General features: G+C 40.2%; 1 protein-coding gene and 1 pseudogene across 2 annotated transcripts in view; one reads left to right on the top strand and one right to left on the bottom strand.

The window, feature by feature from the left end:
* Positions 1-19859, bottom strand: part of GALNT8 (polypeptide N-acetylgalactosaminyltransferase 8) — a gene marked incomplete at both ends in the record, with an annotated part of 60967 nt that extends 41108 nt beyond the window's left edge. Inside the window, 2 exon segments of the mRNA XM_081127758.1 lie at positions 14132-14426; positions 19649-19859. Coding sequence (XP_080983884.1) covers positions 14132-14426; positions 19649-19859 — 506 coding nt within the window.
* A 6321-nt stretch (positions 19860-26180) lies between these two features.
* LOC308553384 (ADP-ribosylation factor-like protein 6 pseudogene) lies at positions 26181-27042 on the top strand (annotated as a pseudogene). The gene has a single exon. The product of its transcript is annotated as an ADP-ribosylation factor-like protein 6 pseudogene (transcript).
* The last annotated feature ends 360 nt before the right edge of the window (positions 27043-27402 follow it).

Raw genomic sequence — 27402 nt, 5'->3', positions numbered from 1 at the left:
TAAATTTTTTAATTGTTTTTAATTAATTTTTTAAAAATTTGTTTTGCTTTGCTTGTTTTTCTCTTTTTGCTTTGTTTTGTTTTTTGTTCTAGTATCAAGATTTTCTTGATATTCTCTGCTTTATTGCTGGAATATTATTATAACCAAAAAGTTTACTGCATTTCTCTATTGTTTCCCCTATATCTCTTATTGGACTCCTTCCCTGCCCTTGCTTTATCTTTCTCTCTCTTCTTGTTCCATTGGTATAACTTTTTTTTCTTTTTCTCTCCTTTTATTCTCTGTCTTCCTGTCTTTTTGTTTGTTTGTTGCGTTTGTCTCTTTATTTTTATTTTTTATTTTTCAACTATTTTTCTATTCCTACTCTCTACCCTTAATTTTTTTCTCTCCCTTCTTTCAGAATCTTTTCTCTACCCCTTTTATCTCCCAGCAGCCTCTCTATGTTTTACTTTTATTTTATTATTTCTTTTTAATTTTTCTTTACTATTAGCAATAATATCCTTCTCTCTCCCCCCCGTCTCTCTCTCTCTCTCTCTCTCTCTCTCTCTATGTATATGTGTATATATATATATTTGCCTTAGTATTTGTGTCCTCGCTTCACTCTCCCAATTCTACTTTCTCTAGGGATGTTTTCATTGTGATTGTCAGGATATTTTGTAAGATACTGCTTGTATCGTGGCAGTTTTGTTTTTCCTTGCCAGCACCTCTACAACAGCTTACACAACGTGGTTGTGGCTGAGCCACACAGTTAGCTAACCTGAGAGGAGAGTCTTCCCAAGAATGGGTCAACAACAATCTAGACTCAATCACAACAAGAGAGCCCAAAGAACCCACAAAAGGGACACCCACAAAAGGGACACGCCTAGAGTAAATAGCTCAGAAGTGTAAGGAAAACACACCTCTGGGCTCCACTGGACATACACTACAAAATCCCACCCTCACAAGACTGGGAGACAGCAAATATATCTAATATGCAAATACTAAGAGTTACTAAAATGAGAAAACAAAGAAACAACCCTCAAACTAAAGAAAAGGAAAAATCACCAGAAAAAGACTTTGATGAGATGGAGTTAAGCAAATTATCAGAAATAGAGTTCAGAGTGATGGTTATAAAGTTGCTCAAGGAAATTAATGAGAACCACAAGACAATGGAAAGGTCCAGGATCTTAGTGAATACATGAAAAAAGTGCTAGATATGATAAATAAGAACCAGGCAGAAATAAAGAATACTATATCTGTTATCAATAATATGCTGGAGGTTTTTTTTAATGAGGGAGGGAAGATGGTGGCACTGTGAGAAGAAGGAGAGTGCCCCTGCTCCCAGCCACAGACTCAATTTATTCCTAAAATACTACGTAACCAGCTTGGAAAAAACAGAGAAATATACCTAAGTGGACATATTGCAAATAGGGAGCACTGAAGAAACGTCATAGAGTCTTGTAAGAGAGGGGGGGAGAAAAAAGGGGGAGTCCTCCCTGAAGCCTGTGCTGGGCTGTGAGCCCCGAGGCTTAGAGGCTGCAAAGTTCACTCCCCTTGGGAGTTCAGACTGGCATCCAAAAGTGGGGATCCCACACCCGGAGTGGAGGAGAGGGGAGCAGTGTGCCCACACGGAGGGCAGAGGGATCCAAGGGAGCAGTGTGCCCACCAGGAGAGGACGGCATTTTCCTAGTGAAACAAAGCTTCTGATGGCGGCACTGACCATAGGAAAGGCTGTCCCAAAGTGTGTGGTGCCCGAGTAGTAAGGGACCAGAGGTCTGCACTGAGCAGCCACACACAGGTACCCTCTGCCTTCCTGTAAGGCATTGTATTGAGCCCCAGAAAGCATTTAATCTGTGTGGCATGGGGAAGGGGAAGAGGGCCCTCCCTCTCTGAGCTCCCAATGGGGAGACTCTGGGATTTTGGACCAGCCCTGAGGGGTGCCATGGTGGCATGCATGGAGCCGCCCCAGCTTTACTGAGATCAGGGGTGCAGGGAACTGCATGGAACTGACTTTGGGTCCCCTCCTGTGGGGTGCCTTGGTGCGCAGGCAGCAGGACCTTGCAGGGCGGACTCTCTGCTTATGTGTTGCTTTGTGCATTTTTGAGTTTTTGATCCCTGAACTGGCTCCCACCTTCCCAGCTTGCATTGGGCAAACACACCAGTGGAAGCTGGAATTTGGGTCTGCATAGTAGACTGTTTGAGGGGCGCACCTGGTGAGGCCAGCCAACCATATCTGGGAAGGGAGGAGCAGCAGATCACGCCGGCCTCTCCTGCAGCCTGGGAGCACCACCCCCAACAGGAAAGGAGCTGGTTCAGCTCACTGAAGCCCCAGATATCCCCCACAGGGCACAGTCCTGAGTGGAAAGGGAACAGCTCACAGGAGGATATTACAAGAATAAGACACAAAGGGACTGTTGTTTGGGAACTGGAGGAAAAGCTGAAAACCCCTGCTGGGGGCTGGGCAGGCAAAGGGCTCATTGGAATGTTTTTTAATAGAACCCACTGAGCCAAATGGCCCATACAGAAAAGGCAACAGACTGAAATCAATCTGAGACTACAGCAGGCCAGTGCATGGGGAAATAGAATCCGAGGAGAGGGTAGAGACAGAGGAGCTGGCGGTGGAGCAGAGACTAACTCCTTCGCAATGAGTGCTTGACAGGGAAACCTCTAAGTAAAGGGAGTGTTATCCCAAGCTACACTAGCCATCCTGAACCCTAAAGACTCTACAGAAGACTCTGGAGTAAGACCAGGCAACTACAAGGTTGCAAATAGTTGACAAGAGGAGGAGGCCCACAGAGAGCCTCAGATCAACCAACTACCTAAGGACACCAGAGCCAAACCTAGACAGCTCTTCACATTGGCTGATACACATGTACTTCCCAGGAAAACAGAAATCAGCACACAAAGCAGAGAGTCTCAGACAACATAAGCTGCCCAGAAGAAACTCACTGGATTGACTTTTTTTTTTTTTTTTTTGAGAAAGGTGGGGGGAATTTTTTTTTTCTGTTCTTTTTAAATTTTATAGTTTTGGGGGTTTTTTGTTTGTTTGTTTGTTTAAATTTTTTTTAATTTTTAATTTTTTTTTTTTTTAAAGAAATTTTGCTTAACTTGTTTTTGGTTTTGTTTCTTTGTTTTGTTTTGCATATTTGCTTTGTTTTGTTTTATCCTTGCTTGTACTACAAGATTTTCTTGATATTCCCTGCTTAATTGCTGGGACTTTATCATTATAACCAAGTGTGCTGCTTTTCTCTACAGTTTCCTGCAAATATCTTATTGGACTCCCTTCTTGCCCTAGCTCTATCTCTCTCTCTCCTCTCAATCCATTGTCATAACTTTTTTTCCCCTCTTCTCCTTTTCTTTCTTTTGTTTTTCTCCCTTCTGTCTTCCTGTCTTTTTGTTTGATCATTAGTTTCTGTTACTCTCTTTACTGTATTTTTATTTTTTCATTTTCAACTATTATCCTATTCCTGTTATCTCCCTTAATTTTTTGCTGGCCCTTCTTTCAGAATCTTTTCTCTGCCTCTTTTATCTTCCAGTAGTTTCTCTATTTTTTACATTTTAGCTTAGTTTATTATTATTATTTTCTAAATTTTTGTCACTATTACCAACAACATACTTTTCCCTCTCTAAGCTTTACTTGTCTTTCTCTCTTTTTTTAACCTTCTTTTCCCCTCTAGAATTTGTGTTCTCCCTTCACTCTCCCAGTACTATTTTCATTTGGGTTGTTTTCATTGAGATTGTCAAGATATTTTGTAAGATACCCCTTGTGTCCTGGAAGTTCAGTTGTGTATTGTCCCGCCTTGCCAGCACCCATACAACAGTTTACACAATGAGGTTGAGGCTGAGACACACAGTTAGCCAACCTGAGAAGAGAGTCCTCCAAAGGACTGGTCAACAACAATCTAGACCCAACCACAACAAAAGAACCCAAAGAAGCCACAAAAGGGACACTCACAAAAGGGGCACACATAGAGCAAAGAGCTCAGAAGTATAAGGAAAACACACCTCTGGGCTCCCCTGGACTCACAGTACAAAATCCATCCCCATAAGATTGGGAGACAGCAAATATATCTAATATATAGACTCAAAGAGCCACCAAAATGGGGAGACAAAGAAACAACCCCCAAATTAAAGAAAAGGAAAAATCACCAGAAAAAGACTTCGATGAGATGGAGTTAAGCAAGTTATCAGAAATAGAGTTCAGAGTAATGATTATAAAGATACTCAAAGAAATTAATGAGAAGAACAAGGCACCAGATGGTAAGGTGCCTTAGTGAGGACCTTAGTGAAAACACAAAAATGGAGATATATAACATAAACAAAAATCAGACAGAAATAAAGAATGCTGTATCTGATATCAAAAATACACTGGAAGGAATTAAAAGCAGGTTTAATGAAGCAGAGAATAAGTGACTTAGAAGACAAGGGAGAAAAAAATCACTCAATCAGAGCAGTGAAAAGAAAAATCACTTAAAAAGCATGAGCACAGTCTAAGGGAGCTGTGGGACAACATGAAGGGAAACAACATTCTCATTATAGGAATGCCAGAGGGGGAGGAAAGAGAGCAAGGGATAGAGAACTTAGTGGAAGAAATTATGACAGAAAACTTCCCTATGCTGGCAATAGAGAAAGCCACACAAGTTCAAGAAGCACAGAGGGTTCCAAACAAGAAGGACCCAAAGAGACCCACTCCAAGACACATCATAATTAAAATGGCAAATGTCAAGGACAAAGAAAGAATATTAAGGGCTGCAAGAGAGAGACAAGCAGTGACCTACAAGGGAACCCCCATAATGCTGACATCAGATCTCTCAACAGAAACTCTCCAGGCCAGAAGGGAGTGTGGCATGAAGTTCTCAAAGTAGTGAAAAGCAAGAACATGTAACCAAGATTGCTTTATCCAGCAAGGCTATCATTTAAAATTGAAGGTGAAATAAAGAGCTTCCCAGACAAAAAAAAAAAAAAAAGGGCTAAAGGAGTTCAGTACCACCAAACCAGCATTGCAAGAAATGCTAAAAGGACTGCTCTAAGAAAAAGAAGGAATAATGAGAGAAAGGTACACCAGCATAAAGGGGGAAAATGGCAATAAATAAATATATATCAATAGTAACCTTAAATGTAAGCGGAATAAATGGTCCAATCAAAAGACCTAGAGTAGCTGAATGGATAAGAAAACAGGACCCAAGTATATGCTGTCTACAAGAGACCCACCTGAGAGCAAAAGATTCACACAGGCTAAAAGTGAAGGGCTGGAAGAAAATATCCCACACAAATAGAAAGGGAAAAGAAAGCTGGAGTAGCAATACTTACTTCTGACAAAATAGACTTCAAAATAAAGACCATAACAAGAGACAAAGATGGTCACTACATAATACTAAAGGGATCCATCCAACAGAAGGAAATAACCGTTATAAACACTTATGCACCCAATATAGGAGCACCTAAAAATAAAAAAAACTTCTTGATCGACTTTAAGGGGGAGATTGACAGCAGCACAATGATAGTGGGGGACTTTAACACCCCACTGTCAGCATTAGACAGATCATCAAGACAAAAAATCAACAGGGAAACACAGACCTTAAATGACTCACTAGACCTAATAGATTTAATTTACATTTACAGAACATTTCATCCCAAAGCAGCAGAATACACATTCTTCTCAAGTGCACATGAAATATTCTCAAAAATAGACCACATGTTAGGGCACAAGGCAAGTCTCTACAAATTCAAGAAGATTGAAATCAGATCAAGCATCTTCTAGGATCACAATACCATGAAACTAGAAATCAACCACTATAAAAAAACTCAAAAATATTCAGACACATGGACTCTAAATAGCACGTTATTAAACAATGAATTGGTTACCAATGAGATCAAGGAAGAAATCAAACACTTCATGGAAACAAATGAAAATGAACAGACAACAACCCAAAATCTATGGGACATAGTGAAAGCAGTCCTGAGAGGAAAATTCATAGCATTACAGGCCTATCTCAAGAAACAAGAAGAAGCTCTAATGAGCCATCAAACACAGCAACTAAAAGAACTAGAATGAGAACCACACGAAAAACCCTGAGGAAGTAGAAGGAAGGAAATAATAAAGACCAGAGCAGCAATTCATGACATAGAAACTAAAAAAACAATACAAAAATCAAAATGGTTCAAAATGGTTCTTTGAAAAGATAAATAAGGCTGATGCACCTTTAGCCAGACTCATCAAGAAACAAAGATAGCGGACCCAAATAAATAAAATCAGAAATGAAAGAGGCAATATAACAGCTGACTCAACAGAAATACAAAAGATTGTAAGAAAATACTATAAGCGTCTATATGCCAATAAACTGGACAACATGGGGGAAATGGACAAATTCCTAGAAGTATACAACTTTCCAAAGCTGAATCAAGAAGAGGCAGAAAACCTGAATAGGCCATTAACAACTAATGAAATTGAAGCAGTAATAAAATAAAAAAACTCCCAGCAAACTAAAGTTCTGGACCAGATGGATTTTACAGGCGAGTTTTACCAAACATTCAAAGAAGAATTAACACCTATTCTATTCAAACTATTCCAGAAAATTCAAGAGGAGAGAAAACTCCCAAACTCTTTTTTATGAGGCCAGCATCATCCTAATCCCAAAACCACATAAAGACACTATAAAGAAAGAAAATTACAGGCCAAAATCCCTGATGAAGATAGATGCTAAAATCCTCAACAAAATACTAGCAAACCAGATCCAGCAATACATTAAAAAGATCATATACCACAACCAAGTGGGATTTATTCCAGAGATGCAAGGCTGGTATATTATTTGCAAATCAATAAATGTGATATATCACATAAGAAAAATGAAAGAAAAAAATCATATGATCATATCAATAGATGTGGGAAAGCCATTCAACAAAATCCAGCACCCATTTCTGGTAAAAGCTCTCAGCAAAGTGGGAATAGAGGGATCATACCTCAACATAATAAAGGCCATATACAACAAACCTACAGCCAACAATAATATTCAATGGTGAAAAGCTACAACTATTTCCCTTGAAAACAGGAACAGGACAGGGTTGTCCACTTTCACCACTCTTATTCAACATAGTACTGGAAGTTCTTGCCACAGCCATCAGACAGGAAGAAAACATAAAAGGCATCCAAATTGGAAAGGAGGAAGTAAAACTGTCATTATTTGCCGATGACATGATATCGTACATAGAAAACCCTAAAGACTTCACCAAAGTACTACTAGATTTGATAAATGAATTTGGCAAGGTAGCTGGGTACAACATTAATATCTGGAAATCAACAGCATTTTTATACACCAACAATGAACTATCAGAAGGAGAAACTAAAAAAACAATCCCATTTATCATTGCAACTAAAAAAAATTAGATACCTAGAAATAAACTTAACCAAGGATGTAAAAGGCCTGTACTCGGAAAACTACAGGACACTGAAAAAAAAATGAGGAAGATATAAACAAGTGGAAGAAGATAGCATGTTCATGGATTGGAAGAATTAATATCATCAAAATGTCCATACTACCCAAAGCAATCTATAGATTCAATGCAATTCCTATTAAAATAACAGCATATTTCACAGAGCTAGAACAAATATTTCAAAAATTTATATGGAACCAAAAAAGGCCGCAGCCACCTTGAGAAAGAATAACAGAGTGGGAAGTATCACTTTACCAGACATCAAACTATACTACAAAGCCATTGTAATCAAAATAGTCTGGTATTGGTACAACAACAGACACATAGATAAATGGAACAGAACAGAGACCCCAGAAATAGACCCAAGCCATTATGGTCAGTTAATATTTGACAAAGGAGGCAAGAGCATACAATGGTGAGAAGACAGTCTCTTCAATAAATAGTGCTGGGAAAATTGGACAGGTACATGCAAAAAAAAAAAAAAAAGAAACTAGATCACCAACTTACTCCATACACAAGAATAAATTTGCCTGGCCGGGCATGGCTCAGCGGTTGAGTGTCGACCTAGGATCCAAGCGATCGGGGTTAGATTCCCGGTCAGGGCACATGCCCAGGTTGCAGGCTCGATCAATGATTCTCTCATCATTGATGTTTCTATCTCTCTCTCTCTCTCTCTCCCTCTCCTTTCCTCTCTCTGAAATCAATAAAGATATATTTAAAAAAAAAAAAAAAAAAGAGTGGTACCATTGTCTTTAAAAAAAAAAAAAAAAAAAGAATAAATTCAAAATGGATAAAAGACTTAAATGTAAGTCACAAAACCATAAAAATTCTGGAAGAAAACATAGGCAGTAAAGACACAGACATCTCATGTAGTGGAATTTTCACTGATACATCTCCTAGGGCAAAAGAAACTAAAGAAAAAATAAACAAATGGGACTACATCAAACTAAAAAGCTTCTGCACAGCAAAAGAAAACAGCCAAACAGCCTCAAAATACAAAGGAACCCCACGGTATGAGAGAACATATTTTCCAAGGTTGTATCTGATAAGAGCTAATTTCCAAAGTGTACAAAGAACTCATACAACTCAACCAGGGAGAGACAAACAATCCAATTAAAAAATGGGCAAAGGACCTAAATAGACACTTCTCCAAAGAGGACATACAGATGGCCAAGAGACATATGAAAAAATGCTCAAAGTCACTAATCATCAGAAAGATGCAAATTAAAACCACAATGAGGTATCACTTCACACCTGTCAGAATGGCTGTCAAATCTACAAATGACATGTGCTGGCAAGGATGTGGAGAAAGGGGAACCTTGGTACACTGCTGGTGGGAATGCAGATTGGTGCAGCCACTATGGAAAACAGTATGGAGGTTCCTCAAAAAATTAAAAATGGAGCTGCCTTTTGACCCAGTGATCCTACTTCTAGGAATATATCTTAGGAATCTGGAAACACTAATCAGAAAGAATATATGCACCCCTATGTTCATAGCAGCACAGTTTACAACAGCTAAGATCTGGAAACAGTCCAAGTGCCCATCAGTAGATGAGTGGATAAAAAAGCTGTGGAACATTTACACCATGGAATACTACGCAGCTGTAAAGAAGAAGGATCTCTTACCCTTTGGGACAGTATGGATAAACCTGGAGAATATTATGCTAAGTGAAATAAGCCAGGCAGAGAAAGACAAACATCACATGATCTCACTTGTATGTGGAATCTAAAGAATTTTAATAAACTGATGAACAAAATAGATTGAATGACATGGAAGCATGGATCAGACTGACAAATCTCAGAGGAAGGTGGGGGGGGGGAGAGATCAACCAAAAAATATATATGCATATATGCATAACCCAAGGACACAGACAATGGTGTGGAGAGGGGGTAATTTCAGGAGGGAGAGTGCAGAGGGACTGGAGAGGGGGGTCGGTCCAGGGTGGAAGAGGTCGATGTGGAGAAAAGGGGACATCTGTAATATTCTGAACAATTTAAAAAAATAACTATAAAAATATACTAAAAATCATTAAAAGAACTCTACTGTTGCATTAGAAAATATTAACTTAATGAAGAAAACAAGCAGTCAAGGAGGACTAAAGCAAAAAAACGCGAGGTATTAAAAAACAAAAATAGGGCCCTGGTTGGTGCGGTTCAGTGGGTTGGAGCATCCTCAGGTGCACTGAAATGTCTTGGGTTTGATTCCCCATCAGGGCACATGCCCAGGTTTCAGGTTTGAGCCCCAGACCAGGCGAGTGTGGGGAGGCAACAGATCGATGTTTCTCTCACACATCTCTCTCTCTCCCTTCCTCTCTCTAAAAGCAAAAAAAAAAAAAAAAGGGTGCACTCTCGCTCCTGAAATTACCCCCATGCCTTCCCCTTCCCTCTCTCCTTGCCCCACAAGCATGCATCTCCAAAACTCCATGAGGCTTTCAATCAGGGGAGTAATGGGCAAGGGCAGCTTAGCTCAGCTTGTTTGGGCTAACACCATAAACCTGTCTCCAAGGCCCCCTCTCTTCTTTCTTCCCATTGAGCTAAAGCAGCCCTGCCTCGGCTCCTTTTTTTCCTTTAACATTTCTAGAGAGGCAAAGCAGCCCAGCCTAGGCTCTCTCCTGTTGCTTCTTCTATGCTAAGCCCTCTCTTGTTTCACTGTCCTTAGCTTTAATAAATATATCCTCAAAATCAAAAACACAAACAAAAAATAGAATGGCAGACATAAATCCAACTATATCAATAAAAACAAATATGAATGAATTAAACTACCCAGTCAAAAGGTAGAGATTGTCAGATTGTATTTTTTTCAAAAGATCCAACTATATGTTGTCTTCAGAAAACACACTTTAGACCAAAAGATATAAATACATTGAAAGTAGAGAATATAGCATGCAAACAGCAAAAATAAGACAGCTAGAGTAGTTATACTAATATTAGACAAAATAGATGTTAAAATAAAAGTGTTAACTAGTGATAAAGGAGATTTTATAATGATAAAAGGATCAATCCATCAGGAAGATGTAACAATCAGAAATATATATCTAGTGCCCTAGCCGGGTTGCTCAGTTGCTTGGAGTATCTTCCCATACACCAAAAGGTTGCGGGTTCCATTCTCAGTCAGGGCACATATCAGGTTGTGGGGTTGGTCCCTCATTGGGTCACATATGGGAGGCCACCTATCGATTCCCAAAATATATGAAACAAAAACTGACAGAATTAAAGGGAGTCATAGACAATTTAATACCCCACTTTCCGGGCAGAAGATAAACAAGGAAATGAAAGACATAGAACACCGCAAACTATCTATGCAACACTCTACCCAACATCAGCAGTATACTTTCAACTGCACATGTAACATTCTCCAGAGAGATATATGCTAAAACATAAAATAAGTCTCAGTAAATTTTAAAATATTAAATTCATACAAACTGTGATTCTCTGATCACAATAGAGTGACATTAGAGATAAAAACAGAAAAAATGAAAAATATACAAATATGTGTAAATTAAACAACACATTCCTAAATAACTATTAAGTCAAAGGAAAATATCACAAGGGAAATTAGAAAATACAAGTGGGAGTAGAGGGAACATACCTCAACATAATAAAGGCCATGTATGACAAACCTATAGCTAACATCATACTCAGTGGGGATGTCCACTTGCACCACTCTTATTCAACATAGTCTAGCCACAGCAAACAGACAAGAAAAAGAAAAAAGGCATCCAAATTGGAAAGGAAGAAGTTAAACTGCCATTATTTGCAGATCACATGATACTGTATATAGAGAACTCTAAATATTCTACCAAAAAAATGACTGGAACTAATAAGTGAATTCAGTAAAGTAGCAGGATATTAAATAAATATTCAGAAATTGGTTTCATTTTTATTTACCAATAATGAACTACCAGAAAAGAAAACTAAAAATAAAAATTTTTAAAAATCCCATTTACAATTGCACCAAAAAAATACCTAGGGCCCTGCTGGGAGTGCCTCAGTGGTTGAGAATCAACCTAGGATCCAGGAGATCCCAGTTGGGGCACATGCCCGGTTTGTGGGCTCAATCCTCAATAGGGGACATGCAGGATGCAGCCAATCAATGACTCTCGTCATTGATGTTTCTCTCTCTCTCCCTCTCCCTTCCTCTCTCTGAAATCAATAAAGATATATTTAAAAGACCAAAAACCTAAGAATAAATTTAACCAAGGAGGTAAAACACATGTAAAAGACATATAAGACACTGAAGAAAGAAATGTAGGATGGAATGGGTCATTGAGGAGAAAAACGGACATTTGTAATATTTTAAACAAAAATTAAAAAATAATAAAATAAAATAAAAAGAAATTTAAGAAGATATAAATAGCCCAGCTGTCATGGCTCAGTGGTTGAACATCAACCTATGAACCAGAAGGTCACAGTTTGAATCCCAGTAGGGGGCATGCAGGAGGCAGCCAATGAATGACTATCTCATCACTGATGTTTCCATCTCTCTCCCTCTCCCTTCCTCTCTCTGAAATCAACACAAACATTAAATATATACATATATAAATGGAAGCATATACTCTGCTTGTGAATAGGAAGAATTAACATTATTAAAATGTTCATACTACCCAAAGCAGTCTATAGACTCAATGCAATTCCTACTGAAATACCAATGACATTTTTCACAGAACTAGAACAAATAATCCAAATATTTAAATAGAACCACAAAAGACCCTTAATAGCCAAAGTAATCTTGAGAAAGAAGAACAAAGTTGATGGTATGATACTACCTGATATGAAACTATACTACAAGGCTATAGTAATCAAAACAGCATGGTACTGGCATAAAAACAGGCATATAGATCAATGGAACAGAATAGAGAGCCCAGAAATAAACCCATACAGATATGGTCAATTAATATTTGATAAAGAAGGCAAGAATATACAATGGGGTATAGATAATCTATTCAATAAATGGTGTTGGAAAAATTGGACAGATACAAGCAAAAAAAATGAAACTAGACCACCTTCTTGCACCATATACAAGAATAAACTCAAAATGGATTAAAGACAAATGTAAGATTCGAAACCATAAAATCCTAGAAGAAAACATAGGCAGTAAAATCTCTGACATTTCTCAGAGCAATAGTTTTTCTGATTTATCTCCTCAGGCAAAAGAAACAAAAGAAAAAATAAACAAATGGGAGTACATCAAACTAAAAAGGTTTTGCAAAGCAAAGGACATCATCAACAAAATGAAAAGACAATCTACTGAATGGGAGAACATATTCACCAATGATACATCTGATAAGGGGTTAATATCCAAAATTTATAAAGAATTCATTCAACTCAACACCAAAAACAAACAAACAATCCAATTAGAAATTGGGCAGAGGTTCTGAATAGACACTTCTCCAAACAGGACATACAGATGGCCAAGAGACATATGAAAAGATGTTCAGCATCACTAATCAGCAGAGAAATGCAAATTAAAACCACAATGAAGGGATTAAGCAGTACAAATTGGTAGTTGCAGAATAGCCTCAGAGATGTGGATTGCAGCATGAAGAATATAGTCAATAATGTCAATATAATGGAGTATGGGGCCAGGTGAGTGCTTGGGGCAGCAGGGGGACCATTCTGTAGAATGCATGGTTTTCTGACCACTTTGCTATACATCTGAAACTGGTGCAGAATGGTATTGAATGTAAACTGTGGCTGAAAATTTTTATAAATGAATAAACAAACGAACCACAATGAGATATCACCTCACACCTGTCAGAATGGCTATCATCAATAAAGCAACAAGTGTTGGCAAGGATGTGGAGAAAAGGGACCCCTCATGTCCTGTTGGTGGGAATGCAGACTGGCGCAACTACTATGGAAAAGAGTATGGAGAGTCCTTAAAAATATTAAAAATAGGATGCCTTATGACCCATTGATTCCACTTCTGGGTATATCCGAAGAAACCCAAAACACCAATTTGAAAGACTATATGCACTCCTATGTTCATTGCAGTGTTATTTACAATGGCCAAGATATGGAAGCAACCCAACTGCCCATCAAGAGACAAATGGATAAAAAAGAGGTGGTACATACACATATATAACGAAATGTTACTTGGCCATTAAGAATAATTAAATCTTACTATTTGTTATAGCATGGATGGACCTAGAGGGTATTATGCTAAGTGAAACAAGTCAGTCAGAGAGAGACAAATACTATATGATTTTCTTTAGATGTGGGTTCTAAAAAACAAAATAAACAAACAAAACAATCATAAACTCATAGGTACAGAAAACAGAATGATGGTTGCCAGAGGGGGTGGAAAAGGTGAAGGAATTAAGAAATACAAATGGGTAGTTACAAAATAGTCACAGGGATGTAAAGTACAGCAAAGAGAGTATAATTAATAATATTGTGATAACTATGTGTGGTGCCAGGTGGGTACTGGAAATATTGGGGGGAGACCACTTTGTAAAGCATGTGATTGTCAAACCACTATATTGTACACATGAAACTAATACAAAATAATATTCAATGTAAACTGTAATTGAAAAATAAAATTTAAAACAATAACAAGAAGTCTGCTCAGTCAGCCTGCCAGAACTTTCTATGCCCTGAACCCTTCCCTGCCAATTTCCCACTCCTTCCACTCTCTTTTCATTCTTTGCCTTTTCACTGCTCTCAAAGCTCATCCCCAAATTAAAGTGAGGTCCCTAGGAAGCCCAACCTTGCCCCATCCTACCTGGAATGCCGAGTGTCTGGGATGGCCCGGTCCAGGGGCAGCCGGTTACTGAGGTAAGCATTGTAACCAAAGTTCCGGAAGAGGTCCTTGGCCTTTTTCTGCTGGGCCTCAGAAAGATCCTCACCCCACTGTTTGAAAAGCGGTGAGTCTGGGAAGAGTTTCTCTCTGGGTTTGGGTTTCTTTGTCTCACTTGCCTTGGCTTCCACTGCCTTTTGAACAGGATGTTCATCTTCCATCCCCTCCAGTGTGTTGTTCAAATTTTCTTGTTGCTTCATAACCAGTTTCATACTTTCTTCTGCAAATGAAGGGCAGGAGAGAAAACATTTCAGCCAATCCTTAGTTACCTGGGCATAGCGTTGCATTCAAATTTCATTGAAATGTTTTCCTCTCTAAATCCCCAAAATGACAAACTCTTGTCCTAGAGGATGCCATATGTCAAGGGAACTTGTCAGAGTCATGACAGGCTGTCCTGGCAAGGCATGTGATAGAACACACCTCCCTTTCAGCTCTATCAGAACTTATCTATCCTGAGTCCACACCTTCAAATTTCCTCCAGGAACTATGATCTGAGAAATACGTTGACAGTAGCTAACGTCTTTCAGAACAAGGCCTGATAACCACTGACATAGAATCATATGTTGGATTATTCTAAAATGCAAATACCCAGGCTTATCCCCAAATCAACTAAATCAGAATCTCAAGGTCAGATACGGGTAGGAGAAGATGCCAAAATCTGCAAATTTAACAAAATCAATGAGTAATTCTTTTGTACAATAATATTTGAGAAGCACTGCACTACACTATCAGTGGCTACTCCTTCCTTGTGTGGGCACCTTTCCTTGTATGAATTTCCTCTGGGCAGATGCAGCCCCAGGCCACAGCACATGGCTTTGTGAGCAGAACGTGATACTCCACCATAGGGATCCACTTCCTAACTGCGTGACCTTGGCCAGGATATTTCTCTTCTTGGTGCCATAGATTTACTAAGTACCTCAAAGAGCTGCTGTGATAACTATGTGGATTGATACTTGTGAAATGCTTATGACAGGGCCTGGCACACAATAAAATTTGGCTATTATTCAGTTTTCTCTGGTTGCTCTGTTTCCTCTGCTTGCGGAGTGGGGAGAGAGGTGAGGAAGGGTATTGAGAGGAATGGAAAACTTTATTTTTATTTTTTATTTTTTAAATCTTTATTGATTTCAGAGAGAGGAAAGGAGAGGGAGGAAGAGAGATAGAAACATCAATGATGAGAGAGTCATTCATCGGCTGCCTCTTGCACACCCCCGACTGGGGATGGAGCCCGCAACCCGGCCATGTGCCCTGACCGGGAATCGAACCCCAGTCGCCTGGATCCTAGGTCGACTCTCAACCGCTGAGCCAGGCCCGGCCGGGCAGGAATGGAAAACTTTAAAAATTGTTATAAGAAATGGAGGTGAGAACTGATTCGTGAAACACAGAGCTCTGAAAGTCTAAGAGAAGGCTGCCTGAAGTGTGGCCGTGAATTTGAAGTGGCTCAGTTATGGGAATTTTTCCAGCAGTGCTCAGCACTTGGGTGAAGGCATAAAGAAGATGGCCAGTTGATTTCACACAGTGTCGGGGGTTCTTAGGAGGGTGCAACAGAACAAGTGTGCAACGGAGTTGTGGATCATGGCAAGAGAAAAGTTGGAGAAAGGGTATTATTACAGAGAAAAACTGAGTGAGTACGCTGCAGTGGTGAGGTTGTGATCAGCAACACAGCATGAATTTGTCATTTCACAGGTGAGCAGTTCTGGATGATGACAAAGTCCAACATACAGCATAGAAGCGTGAGGCGGGACGTAGGTAATGGGCTGTATAAATGGGGAGGCAGGGGTGAGGAATGGGTCATCCACAGGACATGGCAGTGGTCCAGGGTGATAGCAGGATTTGGGGCAGAGACAAAGACTGTGAACAAGGAGCCGTTGCAAAGTCTGCAATGAGTGGGGAAACTTGTCAGGGAGGCCAATAGAAGAAACGCTAGAGGGCAGCCAGGTTTACATAATAAGGCAAAAAGCTATTACTGCTTTCTGCAATTGGATCAAACCTAGAGCCCATTAATATTGCCTAAGTCCAACATTGATTGACATTCCTCAGCAGCAAATCCCAAAATGGTTTCATTAAGATACTCCACCCTAGGGACCCACTTAGTTCCCACTAATCTTCCCTTAAACCTATACTGAATTCCAACCAGACTGACTGGGTCACCGGTAGCCCATGCAGCAGATTCTTGCAAGTAAAAAGAATCACCCCTTTTTTGGATGCTTGTAGCCGAGGGGCACCAGCTTGCCCAGGGCACCTCTCCTTGTGTGAGTTTCCCCTGGGCAGATGCAGCCCCAGGCCACAGCACATGGCTTTGTGAGCAGAATGTGGGCTAAATTTCAGCTACATATACAGCCCCTTAAAGCCAAGCAGGAAAGTCCTGCAACTGGGAGAAGGACATGTTTGGAAGGTGACAAAAGCTGGCCCAAGGGGAAAGAGAAGCAATTACAGAAGTGCTTAAGGAAAAGATTTTTTTAAAAAATTTGTAAAGAGGATTAAAGAAAATTCAGAAAGAAAAATAAATGGTGGGTCTTTCACAGAAGGCTCATGTGAGTACCCTGTATATTTGCTCAGGTAGAAAATCAAAATGAGAGCAGAATTTTTACAGCATTTCAAATCGAATGGGATTTTTATTCTAACTCTTCTGTACTAAGCATGTGGGGGTCGCAGGGCAGCCTTGAGTCCTCTGTTTCCTTCAGTTCCCTGTGCTCCTCTTTGGGGGATATCTGATTTTTCTCTTTTATTCATTGCTGTCGGAGATTGTTTAAACAATTTGAGGATGTAAGTGCAGAGTCCAGCCAGGGGAATAGACCATTCCCATGACTTATACTGAAACTTTCCAGGATCCAACGGGGACACACCCAATGATAGGTCATCATTCTGGTGAGGACTTTAAGACTCCCTGGGGAGGTTCCAAAAAATTGGTTAAGAGTCATCAAACCCTCCCCCAATAGAAATAGCATTATCGACATGTGGTTGCGTTTGTTTTATGTGAGAGTTTCTATGATTTGCTTAAACGTCCTTACTGACAGGATATCCCCTGGTCTTCTCGGAGGCAGTGAGCAACCAGGATGCTGCCTAACTGAACAGACTTCATTTCAGGAAGCCCTTCAGGAAACAAGAGCATTTGTGATCTGGAAACAGGGTCCAGAAGATGTTTTGAAATTCACCTCAGGTGGTAGGGAGTCCCTGACACCACATCATTTTAAAGTGAATAAAATGTGAGGAGCATTAAAAATAACAAGAGGAGGAGGAACCGGTCACTGTGCAGAAGGAAAGGGAAGTACCCCCGATGGCTCCAGGTGACTTGTGGAGGTAGAACATGTTCCCAACTGAAGGGAAAACAGGCTGTAGGCAGAACTCCTGCTATTTTAAGGCCTGACGTGGCTGAGCCCCAGGGTTGGGTGAGAAAGTCTTGTGGTCTCTATGAAGCAGTGACAGGGCCCAGTCAGCTGTGGCTCAGCGGTTGAGCGTGGACCTATGAACCAAGAGATCGCGGTTCGATTCCCGGTCAGGGCACATGCCCGGGATGCGGGCTCCATCCCCAGTCAGGGGCATGCAGGAGACAGCTGATCAATGATGACTCTCTCCTCATTGATGTTTCTGTCTCTCTCTCTCTCCCCCCGTCCCTTCCTCTCTCTGAAATCAATAAAATCACATTAAAAAAGGAGTGACGGTGACTGCCCAGGTACACCGGCATCCTCTTAGTGAAGCTACACTGGGCATATTTGTACGTCAATGTCCGTCCCAGCCGGATGTGCTCAAAGCCAGGGCTTCCAGAGCTACGATGCCGTCTCTATGTCACCTACTCCTTTACCCCCTGTCTCTTCCCTCCAGGCCTGCCTGTCCTCTGTTCTCTTTTTCCTACCTTCCTTCATGTAGTTACTCATCCATTTAATTTCCATGTGCCAGACCCAGGGGACAAAGTGGAAGGACACTCTGTGAGCCATCCTTGAAAGCAGCCCTTATGAAATGCGCCTTCCAGAAAATTACACCACAATAAAAGGTGATGGGCCCTACGAGGGGAGATGTAGGAGGCCTGAGGTGCGCTCTGATGCCCCCCCGCCCCCGTCCCATCACTTGCCTTGTCTCTGTCTTGTCTCCATACATGTTCTTTCATTCTCTTGCCCTGGACTCTTGTTATTCGCCCCTTTTCTGTCCTCAAATCTTCAGTCCTCTACTGTCCCCCTTTTCCTGATTTCCTCTCTTCCTTTTTGTCCTCATGTCTGTCCTTCCTTCTATCCCTCTGCCCTGCCCTGAACCCGGACAATGCTCAGTTTTCATTTGAAAAGACACTTTCCCCACCTCCAGCCCCATGTACATAACCCCACACATCTTCGCTATCACATCCCTGCCCGTCCATTCGACCTCCCCTCAGGGGCACAAGCATTTGATCCCTGTGGTGACAAGGATGGGGGGGGAACATGGCTGTTCCCCTCACTGGAGTCAGACGCTGAGACACAAAACTCAGGGGTTAGAGCCAGAATCAAAAGCAAGCCCCAGAATTCACGTGAACAGGTTAAAATTTGGTGGACTTGAGGGCACTAGGCTAAGTGAAATTAGTCAGACAGAGAAAGACAAATAGCACTGATTTCACTTATATGTGAATCTAAAAAAAAAAAAAATAAGGGAAACAAGCTCATAGATACAGAGAACAAATTGATAGTTGCCACAGGTGGGGGGAGGGGGGGCGAAATGGGCGAAAGGGGTCAAAAGGTACAAACTTCCATGTATAAAATAAGTAAGTCATGGGATGTAATGTACAGCATGGTGACTACAGTTAATAATACCACTTTGTATATTTGAAGTTGCTAAGAGAGTAGATCTTAGAAGTTCTCATCACAAGGAAACAAATACTTGTAACTGTGTGGTGGTGGATGTTAACTAGACCTACAGTGATCATTTCACAGTAAATACAAGTATCAAATTATTACACTGTACACCTAAAACTAATATGATGTTATATAACTATTATACCTCAATAAAAGAAAGAAGTTAAAATATGACACACATCCGTTTATAGAGCACTGTCTGCATGCATTTCACAACCGTGTGAGGTCAGGTAGGTATGGTCTCATCATCTCCATGTACAGGCCAAGGTCGGGGCTGTGCCTAGATATTCCTGAGCCTCCCTGGGAGTCTTCGTCTGAGCCTCAGTCTCCCTGCCTGCATGTATGTACTTGTGATCATGAGTGTGTGTAAGTGTACCCAAACACACCACTCACATCAACACACCCTGCTTCCTCCCCTTAACTGTTTGCTCTGGTTCCCACTAACTCTCAATACTTACTGCCCATTTGGAGGCATAGAATTCAATGTCAGATGCTAAATTGAGCAACTAAAAGATGAAAACGTGACCTCTCACCCGTTTTTTCTCTACACCCCTTTCTTCTAAGTGTCCCTAAGTGCAGGCACATGTGCACCACCCCCATCCCCTCCGAGTTCATGTTATGAACTTACTCAGATGCTGCAAATCCAACTCTAAATGAGAGAGTTTCTTTTTCACTGTCCCGTTCCATTCAGATAGAGGCAAACGAAGCTCCTCTTGGACACTAGCCAGAAATAACTTTTGTAAAGTCACCTTGGTATAAAATACCAGGAAGAGACTATAGGCGATAAACAGAGTCAGCCCAATGCAGAGAACTTTGCAGGCATGTCTCCTGATCTTCATACTCAGTCTCTGGCTCTGCCACTCCCTGCGGGGCTGAGAGTTCCCTGCTCAGGCAAGCTAAGGATCAGAATCAGCAGAGCCTGGTCTTCCAGATGCATAGATAATACCCTGCCTGCTGAATCAGATGCTCTCCAACTGTGGAAGCTGGCACAAGCTGCTTTGCTTCTCCCTGAGCAGTGTCAGGTGTGTGGATCATGTCATGACAGCCACCCAATGACTGGCAGGTTACATGGGCACACCTCACACTATCTCAGAAGTCAAGTTCAACAAACTTGAGGAGAGCTCTTTCTGCTGGTTCCACCTGAAAGCAGGCATATAAGCTGGAGGCGGCCCCTGAGGTGAGCCCCATGCAATGATCCTGTTTCACTGATCTTTGCCCCCTGATAGCCATCTGCACACCGCTCTGCATACTGAGATTCCACCCTGCTCCAGCTTCCACTAACTCTTTGGCTCCCACACCTCACACTCACTATATGTTTTAGACAAATCATCTAATTATCATCATTGTAGATTAAACACTTGAAATTGCTCTCCAGATTTCAAGTTCTCAGTCTAGTGTTGGGTCCTTCCATAATCATGTCTTCCACCTTGTCCCAGCTGCTGGCACTCCTTACTAGGTCCCCAAATACAGCATATGCAGGCAAGAGCTGAGGCAGACATTTAGATTAAAGTAAAGAAACGTGGCATTAGAAAAAGCAGGTAGAACAAACAAAATAATAAAATAAAATGTAACAGTTTTTTTAATCAGTTGTTCCCATGTCCTCACCTATAAATTAGAATAAATTAAAAATGCATGATTACATCCATTTAACACTCAAAATGTAGTAGACCACTTACCTCTATTCCTCCCCACTAAAGACAACTAAAACCTCTGGACACTATATAGAAAACAAACGTATGAGGACTCTGAAAGGCAGAGAAAAGGGACAGATCACCTAGAAATCACAGGATCCAAGGAATGAAACAACACAGTGGTGAATTCCTTCGGTTTTCTTTTTGCCTAATATATCCTAGACTGAATGTTGAATAAGTTGTCAAACTGTAAGTGCCAACAGGCAAGATAATAAAAGTCCCCAAGAAAATCCTGTTCTCTCTGGCAAAAAAGGAAAGGGCAGCCTAGCAAGACAGAAAACATTCAGGTAACTGCCCTACTCTAGCCAAACACCACTGAAAGACCGGCTGCACCACGCCCATCCCACCAACAAAAGCCGTGTAGGGAGCCTCAATTTCCACACACCCTCAGCTATGACGAGGTGCCCCTTCCTTCATCCTGTCTAGGATGGTGGCCTAATAGGGAGCCATAATTTTTACCATTGCCCTCCAGGATGTCAGTAAGGAAACAGTGATGAAGTGGCCCTCCCTCTCTCAGGCAGTTGGTTTCAGCAGAGGCCTAGTGGGGAACGGGAACTTCCTTCCCCACCAGTAGTAGGTGTACTCTCCCCCCTACACCAGGTGTCAATGGAAGCAAAGGGGAAAACCTAGACTTCCACATGGCAGGAACAAGGTGGCATCTCCCTTTCCCCACCAAACAGTGTCAGGAAGTCTTGCTAAAACAGAAGACTTCATTAACATCCAGAGTCTCATAACATAATTCTCAGAATGTCCAGAATGCAATAAAAAATAACCTGACATACCTAGAACCAGGAAAATCTCAACTCGAATGACACCAACACCAATATGACAAAGATGTTGGAACTATCTAATGAGGATTTTAAAGCAGCCATCATAAAAATTAAAAAAAAGTTTAAAAAAAAGCTTTGCCCAGCCAGGCGTGGCTCAGCGGTTGAGCGTCGACCTAGGATCCAGGCGATAGGGGTTCGATTCCCAGTCAGGGCATATGCCCAGTTGTGGGCTGCAGCCAATCAATGACTCTCTCATCATTGATGTTTCTCTCTCTCTTCCCCTCCTTTCCTCTCTCTGAAATCAATAAAGATATATTAAAAAAAAAAAAAGTTTTTAAAAAAAAAGCTTCAATAAGCAGTTATCAGCATGCTTATAACAAATGAAAAAAATAATGTCTCAGCAAAGAAATATAAAGCCTAAGGAAAGAAACAGAAAACAAACAAAAAAAGAACCAAATAGAAATTTTAGAACTAAAAATACAATAAATAAATGTTTAAATCACTGGAGGAGCTTCAATAGCAGAATAAAAGAGATAGAGAAAAGAATCAGGGAACTTGATTAGAAAACAGGTAGGACAGTAGAAATTATCAGCCTGAACGACAGAGCAAGAACAGACTAAGCCCCAAGAACCTGAGCCTATAACAAAAGATTTAGTATTTCATCAGAGTCTCAGAAGAAAAGGAGAAATGTGAGGCTAAACAAGAAATCAAAGAAATAAGTTGGCAAAAGACAAATCTACAGATTCAAAAAGCTGAGTGAACGGCAAATAGTATAAACCAAAGAAATCACTCCAAGACACATCATAATCAAACTTCTAATAACTAAAGACAAAGAAGAAAATTTGAAAACAGTAAGAGAGAAACAAGAGCTCACCTGTAGAGGGGAAAAAGCTATTTGAATGACAAAGAGGAGATAATGGAGAAACCATGTCCTGGAGCAAGCTGAGAGTGGATGAGTTTGAGTGCACAAGGGGCTGGCCTTACATAGAAAAAAAACAGCAAGAGCAGAAAAGTAACTCAAGCAAGCAAACAAAAATCAATTCTAACTTATTTGTTTCTATCCTCTGCTTTCTGTTCAGATTTCTGATCAGAAATCACAGAGGCCAGAAAGAAATATCACATTTTCAAGTGATAAAAAAAAGGTCAATCCAGAGTCCTATATCCAACAAAAATATCCCTCAGTAGTGAAGGAAATAAAGCCATTCTCAGACAAAAGAAAATTAAGAGAGTTTGTTGTATACCTACTCTAAAAGAAAGCCTACAAAAAATTTTCAAAATGAACAAATGACAAAAAAAGGAATCTTGGAACATCCAGAAGAAGAAAGAACAACAGAAAAAGTAAAATTCTGACTAAATACAAAGACTTTCCTTCTCCTTTTGAGTTTTCTAAATTATGTTTGATAGTTGACACAAAAAGCACAGCATTGTCTGATATGGTTCTCAAAGTATGTAGAAGAAATATTTAAGACAGTTGCATTATAAATGAGAGAGAATAAAGGGACTTAAAGGCAGATATGGATTCTACATTTTACCTGAACTAGTAAAATGCTGACGCTAGTAGACTGTGCTAAGATATATATGTATAGTGGTGATGGAATAATGCCGAAGTATTTTGATTGTAGCAGTAGTTGCACGAATCTACACCTGTGATAAAAAGGCATAAAACTATACACAGTATCAGTGTCAAATTTCTGGCTTTACTATCACACTATAGTTAAATAAAATATATCCATTGGGGAAAACTGGATGAAGGATACACAGCAGTGCTCTGTACTATTTTTGCAAAATTTCGTAAATCTGTAATTATTTCAAAATTAAAAGTTTTTTTTAAAGAAAGCATTATCCCACCCTGGCCAGCATGGTTCAGTTGTTAGAGTGTTAGCCCGTGCGCTGAAGGGTCTCGGGTTTGATTCCTGGTCAAGGCCACATACCTTGGTTGCAGGTTCACTCCCCACCCCTTGTTGGGGCATGTGTGGGAGGCACCCAATCGATGTGTCTCTCTCACATCAATGTTTCTCTCTCTCTCTTCCTCTCTCCCTCCTTTCTACTCTCTCTGAAAAGAATAGAAAAAATATCCTCAGGTGAGGATTAACAAACAAAAAGAAGCATTATCCATACCATAAACAAACTTATGGCTAAAGTAGGTCACTTTATTAAAAAAAAAAAAAAAATAGTGGTCACTTGTGTGGGCAACAGGGGTTGGGAAACTGAGGGATAGAGGTGGGAAGTAGATTGACTTTTCACTGCACAAATTTTTATATATTTTAAATGTGTATCATATTACATCAGTTATCTACAAGGTGTCCCAAAAACTGTATACACACACTTTGAATAACTATAAAGGCAGTGTTTATTAAAATACATTCATTTTCAAAATTGAGCTATCAGCTGTTAAAATGTGTATACATTTTTTGGGACACCTTATATTTAAAATAAATATAATAATTTAATAAAATTTTGCATCATAATCTCAGAAGTTTACTCAGCTGGAGATACTATCGAGTGTTTTTTTCCCTGTAGTCTTCACTTGCTCCAAAGGAGCCATGTGAATGTCTGTGGGGATCCTAAGCGCCCTCCCATGCACCCATTCTCTGTTCACAATGCTGGGGCAGTGGTCCTCAAATATTCAAATTTATAAAAATGACCTGGGTAGTTTGGTAAAAATGCAGATGTCCAGGTCCCAAGCCTACAGATTCTAATTCTAATATGGGACCTGGGCATCTGCATTTTAACAAATGCCCCGTATGAATAAGCTTACACCTCTGCCCCAGAAAGCTCACAGATCCATGGAAGGAATGGACTGATATACAATTAGAGTGAAGGTGATTAGAAAACTATGTAGGAGGCCCCAACATGAACTGAAGGCCACAGAAGATCAAGTGACCATTCAGCCTACCTAGGTGGGTGGCATCTTGAAAAGTATGCAATTTTCAGTCTGTCCAGCAGAAGGAGCAAGTATAAGGAAGGTTATGGGAACAAGAAAGTACAAATCATCTTACTTCGGACAAATAGTTCAGGGAGATCAGAATGCAGAGATGGGGACTGGCATAAAAATAACATGTTTACTTCATTTATGTTTAAAATAGTAAAAAAATAATAATAAGCTGAGTTAAATGTACAACCACAGGGGAATGGTTAAATAACTTATGATACATTGATGGCTAGCTAAATTATGGTACCTCTGCTCCATAGAATACAGAATATTATGCACAGCAAGGAGAAACTGTTGGAGAAAGTATGGACTTTTGAGTAAGATGATGATTCTGTTACTGGTAGCTAGGCAAACTCAAGAAAGTTATTTCACCTCATTTTTCCTTATCTGCAAAATGGGAACATACAACTCTCCTCTGCAGAGTTATTGTGAAGTTTAAATGAGATAATCTTTGTAAAGGGCTTGGCATGTTTGATAAAAATTATATATCATTGCTGTTGTTTTTGTTAAAAAGACTTTGAAGGCCAAATTGCAACATGAAAAACTTCTTATAGGAAACTGCTAAGTAAAAAAACAAGCAAGAAAATTGTGCAGGTAGCCCGAGATTCCTAAATTGGTTTTGTAAGAGTCCTAAATAGTGACAGAGTGCCACTAAGAGCCCACATTTATTTGACCTTTACCATGTCTGCTGTTACAGAATTCCAGGCCTCTGCAAAATCTCCTTACACATCTGAAAAGCCCTTGTGGGGCCTCAGAAATAGGTCAGCCAGGCTCCATGTAGCATCTTAAACTTTTCCTCCTTACCTCCACCAGCAGGTGGTCTCTTCAGCAAACACAGCACACCCTTACAGCCCACCCTGCTCCTCTTGTGATATACCCAGGCCCCTGCTTCTGAGGATGGACTCACAGCCTCTTAGAGGTGCCAAAGACTGTGAGACATCCTGTGCAGGGAAGAAACAGTTGGGAGTAGGGAGCATCAAAGCCAATCTCTCTTGTATCCCATTGCTTTATACAGTTTGTACTGAAAATAACTCTTTCCATTTTTACCCGGACAGCCTTTTTTTCTCCCTAGAACACAAATCTGATGGGCAATGGGAGGAATGCTGCATCAGAGACAACCCAAATGTCATTACCACACTTAGTCACAATCACTTCACTTCTCCCTCTGATGAGACTATGCAGTTGTCCACATTTGTCTGCCTGACACCTTTCCTTAGCACGAGTTCTTTCCCAGGAGGTGCCTGGTCCTTAGCAGACTCCTGGCTGCCTGCCCTACCACTCTGCCAGGTGTGCCCAGGGATGATGGCTAAACCCAACAATAGGCATAGCTTAGAATCCAGGTGGGAGCTGCCCCCTACTCAATATGTGATGGTGATTACAGCCACATTTGAAAGAAAACCAGTACCTACCCAATGCCCGCATTCCCCAATGCAAGGAACCAATGTACCTTACAGAATGGTTGATTCTGGGGCAGGAAAAATACAGGATGAACCTAAAGCAGCTTCTAGTACCAGAAAGTAAGGAAATGATCAGAAAGAGAAAAGAAGAAAAGTAAGACAAGAAAACCAAACAGAAGTACAAGAAAAAAGACTGGAAGGAAATATGCTAAAATTACAAGAAGGGTTGTATTAAGGTAATAGCACTATAGCCATTTTTGTAGCGAACGGCGCCCCCTCACCTTCCCACGCTCCCGCCCCGTCAGTTTTAGGGTTGTCCTCTCCCATGTGTTCCACCCCGTGTAGTTATTTTAATGTGTGAGAGGTTGAAAAGGAGAAGTGGACTTACGTGATATAAAGGAATGGGTTGAATGAAATTTGAATCTCCAACACAAGAAGAAAAATCGGTTCAAGTGGGATAAGTCAAGTACCTGTCATCAGCCCCTTTCCTTGGCTGGTTTGTAAATTTTTGAACCACACTATGGGATTGCTAGACAGACTTTCAGGGTTGCTTGGCCTGAAAAAGAGGGAGGTTCATGTTTTGTGCCTTGGGCTGGATAATAGTGGCAAAACAACAATCATTAACAAGCTTAAGCCTTCAAATGCTCAATCTCAAGATATAGTTCCAACAATAGGATTCAGCATAGAGAAATTCAAATCATCCAGTTTGTCTTTTACAGTTTTTGACATGTCAGGTCAAGGAATATACAGAAATCTCTGGGAACACTATTATAAAGATGGACAAGCCATTATTTTTGTCATTGATAGTAGTGATAGATTAAGAATGGTTGTGGCCAAAGAAGAACTTGATACTCTTCTGAATCATCCAGATATTAAGCACCACCGAATACCAATCTTATTCTTCGCAAACAAAATGGACTTAAGAGATGCAGTGACATCTGTGAAGGTGTCTCAGTTGCTGTGTTTAGAAAACATCAAAGATAAGCCATGGCACATTTGTGCTAGCGATGCCGTGAAAGGAGAAAGGCTGCAAGAAGGCGTAGACTGGCTTCAAGATCAGATCCAGGCTGTGAAGACATGAAAAGATAGTATTCGGAAACCTCAATAATTGTCAATTCAAGGAACATGTCTTAAGGCAAACTGAATATGTTAAATATTTTTAAAGATGGTAGTGTATTTTAAGAACACTTTATAATCTGCTTGCATTTATGGACTGAATAAACTTTATAAGAATATAGGACTTTGTGTATGCTAATCTGGCCATTAATTATATGAAAATAAATCCTCAGAAGGGCTCACCAGAATTATCAAGTTGGTAAAAGTCTACACTTGAGTGAAATGAGAATGTTTAAAATCCATCTCAATATCTCAACATGAATTATTAGATCTTTAATGTATTTTATTTATTTTTTATTGTCTTCAAAAATGTTAGTTTATAGTATGGCTGCAGTGTGCTTGTGAAAAAGAACTTTAAATATTTATAAGGGACCATGGATAATTAATGTATATTAGATTTTTACTAAATGTCACATCAATAAAGCATAAAGTCTAAAAATAAAAAATAAATAAAAAAGGTAGTAGCACTATAAGCA

The sequence above is a fragment of the Miniopterus schreibersii genome (assembly GCF_964146895.1).
Source record: "Miniopterus schreibersii genome assembly, chromosome: 2".
NCBI lineage: Eukaryota > Metazoa > Chordata > Mammalia > Chiroptera > Miniopteridae > Miniopterus > Miniopterus schreibersii.
This window is presented reverse-complemented; position numbering and strand designations above follow the sequence as displayed.